Source organism: Daktulosphaira vitifoliae, unplaced genomic scaffold, assembly GCF_025091365.1.
Source record: "Daktulosphaira vitifoliae isolate Bord-2020 unplaced genomic scaffold, ASM2509136v1 Scaffold_1, whole genome shotgun sequence".
Classification (NCBI taxonomy): domain Eukaryota; kingdom Metazoa; phylum Arthropoda; class Insecta; order Hemiptera; family Phylloxeridae; genus Daktulosphaira; species Daktulosphaira vitifoliae.
In genome coordinates, this window is record NW_026099572.1 from 5,405,388 (window position 1) to 5,416,064 (window position 10,677).

The following is a 10,677-nucleotide window of genomic DNA, read 5'->3' on the forward strand; positions in this document are numbered from 1 at the left end:
TGGGAAGGTTCGCCTACACAAAACCAGTGATCTATGTTGTGAATAAATGAGTAAGTGTGTTTTTGTTTTGTGTGATTGGAGAACTCTTAAATTAATTAATGTAGATTAAACTTGACGTCATAACAATAAACTTTTAATAATTGTATAAAATAGTGTAAATTTAGCATATTATAAATAACAGTAGTACAGGCATATTATTATTATTATTATACGTGAGGCATATTCGGCGGCGGCGGCTAAAGGCATACATAAATTAATTTTAACATAAATATATAGTCTAGTCTCAGGACCATAAACGACGGGTACGCAATAACACGTGGCACGTAGAGAGTTACAAACAACACACAACAAACAACATACAAGTGAAACTAATATAAGTCTGTTAAAAAGATCATTTTTATAATTTTTGAATTTTCATTTTCTAGCATGTTAATTATAGTTAACATTTAAGTATAGTTAGACATGTATGTTCTTTTTATCTGTTTTTATTAGTATTATATACAATGAATTAAATTTAATATGCATACATGAATTTATAAATGTANAAATTTAATATGCATACATGAATTTATAAATGTATATGTATAAAATAAATTAATATATATATATATATTTATGTTTTCGTATAATAGATTATCAAAGAAACCTCACAGATGGATTGTATTATGGTGAGTAATATATGTTTCTATTTTAAAAAAATTAAGTGAATACCAAGCCTCAGAACAAAATTAAATTTATGGGTTACGGTAGGATTTTGGTTTTTTTTTAATTATCGGTTTCAATAAGGTTTTGGTCTATCAATTTGTTTATGTTAGGGTTTTGGTTTTAGTTAATAACAATTTAAAACTTTAAGTAAAATTAAAACTATATTAAAAACATTATTAATATAGTTTTAATTTTACTTAATTAACTAGCCACAAGTGATCAATTTTTATTATATTTAAAACTTTGTTAAATAATATTCAAAGTAATAAATATTTATATTTTTTTTTAAATAGGATTTCCAATCGAGTTATGCTATTAAATGACGTTTCACACGTCTAATGGAAGGGGTAGACCCATGGTACAATACTTATTAGTGCTACTACAAAAACAAATTTTTAATGACTACTTAAAATATAATTTTAAACAATAAAAAATTATCTAATCATTTTTTCAATTATACTTTTTCTAGCAAAATATTAATGTAAAATACAAATTTATGTTATACTTCATAAGTTTAATAAATTAATAATAAAAAAGGAAAATATTGTTTGATTTAAAACATTACATTAATATATAGATAATTTTTTTTTCATACTTTCAGATTAAAAATAAAAATTTTCTTTTCTTTAATGAGAACCTCTATTCTATGTTTAATGATATAATAGAAGAAAATTGTTAACAATTTTGTTTTTCTGTTATCTGTTGTTAAAGTTAAAAGATTTTTGACCAATTTTCTATTGATAATTTATTGTTTAGCCTACAGTTGTAGTCATTTATCACAGATACAACTCGGTATTTATCATTATACAAAAATCTTATCTTTTAACATTATTCATGTCAATTTTATAAGCATACTATTATATTCTACGTAAGTTTGCTGTAATAGATTGTTGAACGACCTGCGTAGAAATTTTTTTTTTTATAACAAACATAAAAATATATTATGGTACATTGAAACAGACTATTATTGATTCCGATGTTATGAAAACCAAATTAATGATGAATTAGTAGTTTAAGCCCAAATTTTTAAATAGTTTTAAATTGTAAATTAGGGTTGGAACTATGTTAATGACTAATAAAAATTTGATCAATTAATGAATAATAAAGCGTTATCATTTTTTTGTATGCTACTAATTTCTTAATAAAAAAAAAACTTACAGTTCATATTAGAACTACATCTTAAGTTCGTTGAATACAAAGATGAATGCATTAATAAATTTTATTCAACATTCATACTTTTCATTTAAACAGATGCTACGAGACGAACCTAATTTTGATCATGCAGTAGAAATGTTGCAGAATTGTATTAGGCTATGTCAAAACGTTCCAGGTATTATTCAAGGTAAAATTTAATTTTGTACTTGTGGTATTATAAAAAATAAGGCAATTAATAAAGTGGTATAAATCTATACCTATTATGGCAGTTTTGTATGATAAAAAATTGAATCTATCTTAGAATTAATTTAACAATATTTTTAAATAACCCTGGTCAATAAAAAAAAAAAAAAATTGTCAGTTGCGAGTATGTGAGAGAAAATTTCTAAGTATTTCGTGGTTGCGATTCCATAAATGATCTTAGAATTAACTTTTTAGTTTTTAGTTTCGATGCGAAGCTGAGAAGGTATTGGTTTTACAATGATGTGTTTTTTTTTTTTTGTGTCTGTTACCACTTTTTCTCAGCACTCACCAAGCGGATTTCTTTCAACGATACGTCTAAAGATCAAAAATTGTATCTAGTCGAAGACATTACCCTTAAAAATTGAAAAAATTTCCCTCGTTTTCCGTAAATGGGGGAAACCTCCAAAAAAATTACAAATTTAATAATCGCGCATTTTCGAAATTTTTTCAATTTTTTTTACTTTAAACTTCCATAACTTTTTCAAAAATAAACAAATCAACATAAATTTTTTTTATACTAAAACCTTAGATATTTCCCTTTCATTTTTTTGAAAATTTAACACTTAACCTGCTCATCGGAAGGGGATTTAAAATAACAACTTTTTTACAAAAACTAAGTTTTTCAACTTAATTTTTGAAAATGTTCCGTAAGGTCTGACACTTATATATATATCTTAAATTAAAGCTAATGTGATATACTTAAATTTGAAAAAAAAAATTTGAAGTCTGGACTTGTCTTCATGGTGAAATGGCTACCAAATGCTATTTTTATGTGAAAATTCTTGATTTTATAATTTACATTTTTTACTTTAAACTGCTATAACTTTTTAAAAAATGTATGGATCAACACAATTTTTTCATGAGGAGTAGTATTTACATACATCTTTCATTTGAAATACTTTTTTTTTTAATCGGACCATTTCCCTATATACGGGGGGACTTCAAATCTAAAAAATGCATATAGAAAGTAGAACTTTTTAAAGTTAACTTTTGAAAGTGTTTCAGCAAGTCTGACACTTTTATATATATCATAAATTATAGTTAATGTAATGTACTTTATTATGGAAAAAAAAAAATTCGGACTTAATTTTCTCTTCACGGTGAAAATGGCTACCGAATGCTATTTTTGTATGAAATTTCTCGATTTTATTTTTTACATTGTTAACTTTATAATGCTATAACTTATTGAAAAGTATATGAATCAACACAATTTTTTTATGAGAAATAATACTTTTTAATAATCCCTTTTTTATTGGACATATTTTATCTTAATCGAGATATTAATAAGAAAATAACAAATAATGTAGCTTTTGGAATAATCCACCAATTTTTTAAAATTAAACACTATCTAAAGATTTGTATCGAAGCGTTTTTTTTTGATAGTGATTTTATTCACTGTCAGATATCGTTATACTTGATCCAACTATGCCACGACACCTCTGTGCATCGAACCCCTGTGCTGATTTTTTTTTAGATAATGCATATAATTTTTTTTTTTAGTGTGCAAGCTTTTAAAGTATCAAACTATTATAATTTTACATTGACGTATGAATAAAAATTTCACAAAATATATATAGAACTGTGTTTTGTTATGTCAATTTACCTCTATAAACATTTGGTACAGATGCGTACCAAATTACGTATTGATGCGTCCATGTAACATTAATCCAAGTTGAAGAATTGGACGTTTTAGTATTGTATTCTTTATGTCTATAGCTTCTTTTTCTTAACAGCTTAACGGACCATGTAGGTCCATCGCTGCCAACACTATTTCACTCCATCTGTCCCTATCATTCGCATCCTCTATTTTTACGTTTTCATGGATCATTTTTAAATATTTTTCTACTACATCCTTCCACCTTGTTCGGGGTCTTTCTAAAAGTGTTTTACCCACAATTCTTCCTTCTGTAACTCGTTTTAAATTTTTTGCCTAAGCCCTTCATTCATGTCCAGCCCATTCTATCCTTTTACTTCTGCTATACGATAGTTAGCAGAATATTTATTTTTCCATATAAATTTTGTAAGTCAATATTATATCTTCTTTCGTACGTTCCCGTTTCTATATTATACACTGGGCGAAATATTTTCCTTAACACTTTTCTTTCTTTTGTACTTAATTTTGAGTAGTCATCATTGTAGTAGCCCACGTCTCACACCTATATGTCAATACTGGTCTCAAGTAATTTGTGTACAACGTACGTTCGATTCTCTCGATAATAACTTCTATTTAGTATTGTATTCTTTATGTATGTAGCTATCATGTGATATACTGTTATTAGGCTTTAAAGAGTTGTATAAGAGTTAGGTAATTTTAAAAGCTAGCACATATTCAAAAATTAAAAAAATGTATTATCTAAAAAACAAGATTCGATAGAGTAATTCTGAGATAATTAACGTAATCTGCAACCCCGAAATACTGAGAAATGACAATCCTGCAACTGATAATTTTTTTAGCTAGTATACTTTAGTTATAATTTAAACTGTTATAATATTATTATTTTATTCAATAGGAAATTTAACGGACATTAATTTTCTTAAGAATACCGTAAAAGGTTTTCCAAAGCAGTATAGATGTCTAGTAAAAAGTAACGAATCCGTTAGTCAAGAATTGGTAAAAAAGCTTTGTGGCGACCATATAACTAACCAAGGGTTTAAGGAAAGTATGCAAAAATGCGTAAAAATATTTCATACAACATTAATACCAAAGAGGTCAAATCCCTAATTGTGATGCGGCTGAAGCGTTTTTGGACTTCTCGGACGTTTTAGAAAAAATTATACTATAATAACTCTATGTTTAAAAATTGTGTGACACAACGTCTATTATAATGGGAACCAAAAAAGTTAAAAAATAATAATCTTATAATCTTATAAATATATACTATTCCTACATTATTTTTTCAATTTCTATATATTTTTAATGACATATAACTAATAAATATACTAATATACAGAAAATTTTAATTTTTGTTTATTTGAAAGTTTATGATCTTAAAATTTAACCTAAAATTGTTCACAAAAATCAATCTATATCCATATGTTTTTCAAAAAGTTATAGCATTATAAAGTTAAAAATGTTAAATATGAAATCGAGAATTTTCATACAAAAATAGCATTCGGGAGCCATTTTAACGGTGCAGAAAAAATATAAAATCATATTAATGACACTTCGATCACGTCACCGTTGGTTCTGCAGTAAAACGTACAATGATTTTATTTATTCCCATTAAATGGGGACATGATAAAAACAAAAAAAATACAATGACATACTTATTATTTATTACTCGTGCTGGCATATTTTATATCCTATCAAAAATATGTCAAGAATTATGAAATTATTTTATAAACCTAGAATAATATTCGTAAAGAGTAAAATAAAAGTATGATCAATTTTTATATCTATGTTATGTATTCAATTTTAGCTCGACATTTTTATGGTATAACCATACGGTTAAAAAAAACACGTAAAAATAGTGCAAAATTTGATATTCAATAACTATTGGGTTCATAACTATAAACTTCAATTATTTATTTCAATATTGGACTTTTACACTAATTTACTCTAACTATTATGTTATAAATGTTAAAAATTATGAATTTTAAAATCGAATACAGAGTCAAAAAAACAATTTAATGAGTTTTAGTATGTAGTTCAATTGTGATAAATATTGTAAGCAAGTAATTGCTTACTATTATCATAATTGGAATTATATTAATTATAATAATTTTATTTAATTCATTAATTCTCTCATTAATTATTTAATTTTTCTTTTTAATTTTTTATTATCTAAAAAACAAGATCCGATAGAGTAATTCTGACATAATTAACGTAATCAGCAACCCCAAAATACTGAGAAATGACACTCCTGCAACTCATAATTTTTTTAGCTAGTGTACTTTAGCGGTAATTTAATCTAATTTAATATTATTATTTTATAATTATTTTATAATAAAAGTATAATTGTCCAATAAAAACTAACGGATTCGTTAATAAAGAATTTGCAAAAAAAACTTTGTGGCGTCAATAAAAATATCCCAAAGTTTATGGAAAGTATGATGAATTGCGCAGAAGTATTTCGTGCAGCATTAACAAGAAAATAAAACCATATAGTAAAATAATTTTAATAAGTATAAACTTTCTAAGTTTATTAATTAGATTTATATAATTAATTCCTATATATTTTAAATGGCATATAATTAATAAATAAACTTATGCACAAAATAATTTAATTTTCGTTTATTTGAAAGTATGTAATCTTAAAATTTAACCCAAATTTGTTTGCAAAAATCAAGCTCTACACAGATGATCGATTTTTGGTTGGTAAGACATTTAATTTCTCAAAAATTATTGAAAATTATAAATTGTTGCGAGTAAAAATTTATTTGGTTCAAAAAATTCAATAATGATAATATGATAAGAAAAAAAACAATATAGTTAAATAACTTTAATAAGTATAAACTTTCTCAGTTTTTTAATTAGATTTATATAATCATTTTGAAAATCTGTGTACACCCCTTGTAAGGTATTTTAAAATAAAATAAAATACAAAACCTAAAATTAAAACACAATAATAGCATATTTTTGAATACGGTGACTATTTTTTCTATGAAGACAAAACAGAGGTCAAATTATTTTTTTTTTTAAATTAAGTATATTATATAAGCTATAATTTAAGATATATATAAAAGTGTCAGACTTTCCGGAACACTTTCAAAATTTAAGTTGAAAAAGTAAATTTTTTGTGAAAAAATTGTCATTTTAAATCCCCCCCTGTGGGCAGGTAAAGGGTAGGATATGAAAAAAAATATATTAAATGATAGGTAAAAACATCATGCATCTACAAAAAAAAGAATTATATTGATCCATAGATCTTTCAAAAAGTTATAGCATTATAAAGTTAAAAATATAAAAAAGAATTTTTTTACAAAAATCGTATTTTTTTTATTAAGTTTAATGTCTGTTTTCACCATGAAGATAAAATAAAGTCCGAAATTTTTTTTTACCATTATAAAGTATATTACATTAGCTTTAATTTAAGATATATATAAAAGTGTCAGACTTTCCGGAACACTTTCAAAATTTAAGTTGAAAAAGTAAATTTTTTGTGAAAAAATTGTCATTTTAAATCCCCCCCTGTGGGCAGGTAAAGGGTAGGATATGAAAAAAAATATATTAAATGATAGGTAAAAACATCATGCATCTACAAAAAAAAGAATTATATTGATCCATAGATCTTTCAAAAAGTTATAGCATTATAAAGTTAAAAATATAAAAAAGAATTTTTTTACAAAAATCGTATTTTTTTTATTAAGTTTAATGTCTGTTTTCACCATGAAGATAAAATAAAGTCCGAAATTTTTTTTTACCATTATAAAGTATATTACATTAGCTTTAATTTAAGATATATATAAAAGTGTCAGACCTTCCGGAACACTTTCAAAAGTTACGTTGAAAAAGTTCTACTTTCTATATGCATTTTTATGTTTTGAATCCCCCCTGTATTTAGGGAAATGGTCCGATTTAAAAAAACAGTATGTCGAATGAAAGATCTATATAAATACTACTTCTCATAAAAAAATTGTAATGATTCATACATTTTTCAAAAAGTTATAGCATAATAATGTTAAAAATCGAAAATACAAAATCGAAAATTTTCACACAAAATTAGCATTCGGTAGCCATTTTCACCATGAAGATAAGATAAAGTCCGAAATTTTTGTTTTTCATAATAAAGTATATTACATTAGCTTTAATTTAAGATATATATAAAAGTGTCAGACCTTCCGGAACATTTTCAAAATTTAAGTTAAAAAAATTAATTTTTTGTGAAAAAGTTGTTATTTTAAATCCCCCCTTGCGGGCAGGTTAAGGGTTAAATTTATGAAAAAAATATACCAAATGAAAGGTAATGATATTATGAATCTATATAAAAAATATTTATATTGATATGTTCATTTTTGAAAATGTTATAGCACTTTTAAGTAAAAAAATTTCGAAAATTAGCGATTTTTAAATTTGTAATTTTTTAGGAAGTTTCCCCCTTTTACGGGGAACGAGGGAATTTTTTTCAATTGTTAAGGGTAATGTCTTCGACTAGATACGATTTGTGATCTTTTGACGTATCATTGAAAGAAATCGGTTCGGTGAGAGCTGAGAAAAAGTGGTAACAGACANGACTAGATACGATTTGTGATCTTTTGAAGTATCATTGAAAGAAATTGGTTCGGTGAGAGCTAAGAAAAAGTGGTAACAGACACAAAAAAAAAAAAAAAAACACATCATAGTAAAACCAATACCTTCTCAGCTTCGCATCGAAGCTAAAATATAATAATAATTTAAATGTGATTAATAAATATCAGAGGGGTGAAAATAAATAGAAACATTTCAAAGCATTTTTGCGAAACAATTTGTAGCTAGCATTCTGTTCCGGAGCAAATGGTCGGAACGATTTTTAGGCAAAGTTCCGTTCCGGAGCAAATAGCCGAAATGATTTTTACGCATAGTTCCGTTCCGGAACAAATATTGGAACCACTTAGCCAATANTTTTTTTTAATAAACATAATAAATAATAAATTTAATAATCATCATCAGACAGTGCCGGAAAAGTCTTCGGTCGCTGCTGGAATAAAAGATAAATCAAATATAACAAAAATGCTTATAGCAATAATAATTAGACTGAAATATGTCAGCTTTTATTTGACTTCCAAAAATATACCATTTTTTTTTTTTTTTAATAAACATAATAAATAATAAATTTAATAATCATCATCAGACAATGCCGGAAAATTCTTCGGTCGCTGCTGGAATATAAGAAAATTTGATAAAAATAATATAATACTCATAAAATTTAATAATTATCACAATGATCAAAATCTAAAATAATATTGATCGAGCAGTATTAAGATGCTAAAATAATTGATTTTAACAAGTAATACTACATAATTGTAATACTATGTAAAATATTTATCATCATTAAACGTCGTCACGTGAGATAATGATGAATGTCAGAGTCACGTTTTTGAAATGTCGCGGTGGCCAATCGCTTCATCAGCAAGAATGTTAGGTGTTATTACCGACCAAACTAGAGCTTCATATGTTAACATAATAAAGATCGTTGGACTGAGAATAATCAGTATTTTTAAAATGTAAAAAATATATCTTTAATATGCGTACNTTAAAATGTAAAAAATATTTCTATAATATGCGTACGAATTATAGCATTCCAAAATAATAGTGTATTAATAAAGCATAAATGGCAAGCTAGTTAAAGATTTTTATTACGCTATAATTAAATGTAAAATTAGTATTAATAAAAAGTTGTAAGCAGTAAAGTATAGNTAGTATTAATAGAAAGTTGTAAGCAGTAAAGTATATTATTTAAGCCATAATTCTCATTTTAGAAATAATTGTGATTCTTTAATATTGTAACCTCTTGTAACTATAATTTTTGTTTAAATACGATAAAGGTTAAAATGTTTTAAAAACATTTATAATTAATTCAAGCACTTTTAACCATCTACTATACAAGATGCATTGCATATTATGTTTTGATGTGTATTATTAATACATAAATAGTTGACAAAATTATTGTCACGCTAGTCAGCATTTATCTTTGATCCTTTATCCGATGACTGACAAAAGTAAAAATATAAATTCAAGAATTAATATAATAATTATTCAATACACGTCTAATTAAGAAAGTAGTTATAAATAATAAAATTAATTGAGAATAAAAATTATTTATATTGACAATTATAAATGAGTAAGCCATCAATATCCAAAAAAAAAAATGNAAATACAAAAAAAAAAAATTAATATGAAACAAAATAAAAATAGTAAAAATGTGGTTTAAATTTAAGTAAAATTGTAAAGTTATTTTATTCTCCTGACCTGCTGTGAAATGGTTTTATTTGGTCAATATGGACCGGTAAATTTTCTAATCTGTTATTTTTTGGCATTTTTACAATGTATGTAAAAGGTGGATAAGCTTTTATAATTTCATATGGTCCATTGTAACGATCTCGAAATTTAGTATTAGATGTTTCGTTTTTGACTAAAACTTTATCACCAATGTTATATTGTGTGGTGTTCGACAAAGGATACTTTTGTTTCACTTGTTCAGACGCTTGTTTAAGTAATTCAGGAACTAATTTTCTTATTTTCTTGATTTTTGAGATCTCTGAGAGTATGTTTTGATCTGGTGGTATTAAAGCTAATTCAAAGACACTTTTGGGCTCGAACCCATGGACTAAGTAGAATGGTGAATAACCTGTAACTTTATGAATAGAACTGTTGTAAGCAAATACCATATATGGTAGATAATCTGACCACAGTTTTTCATTATCTTTAACATAATTAGAGATCATATCAACCAGGGTTTGGTTTTGACGTTCTACTTGGCCCTGAGAAGTTGGATGATAGGGTACGCCGAATTTCTGATCTACATTTAATGATTCTAATAGTTGTTTAACCGTTTTACCTGTGAAATGTGTTCCATTGTCGCTTCTTATAGTACGCATACATCCAAAACGTAATATAAGATCTAAAAGAAATTTAACCGTACTACGCGCATTTGC

The 10,677-nt window shown here is 25.4% G+C and overlaps 1 protein-coding gene across 4 annotated transcripts in view; it reads left to right on the top strand.

The window, feature by feature from the left end:
* LOC126896124 (uncharacterized) overlaps positions 1-5,064 on the top strand; it is a 14,979-nt gene extending 9,915 nt beyond the window's left edge. For 3 of the 4 annotated variants that reach the window (XM_050668615.1, XM_050668614.1, XM_050668616.1), the window contains 3 exons: positions 633-668; positions 1,957-2,047; positions 4,614-5,064. In XM_050668615.1, the coding sequence (XP_050524572.1) occupies positions 633-668; positions 1,957-2,047; positions 4,614-4,825 (339 nt within the window). In that variant the 3' untranslated portion in view covers positions 4,826-5,064. Of the gene's footprint in view, positions 1-439; positions 465-632; positions 669-1,956; positions 2,048-4,613 lie in introns of those variants that run through there. The other variant, XM_050668617.1, reaches the window with a different exon arrangement.
* Positions 5,065-10,677: the final 5,613 nt, after the last annotated feature.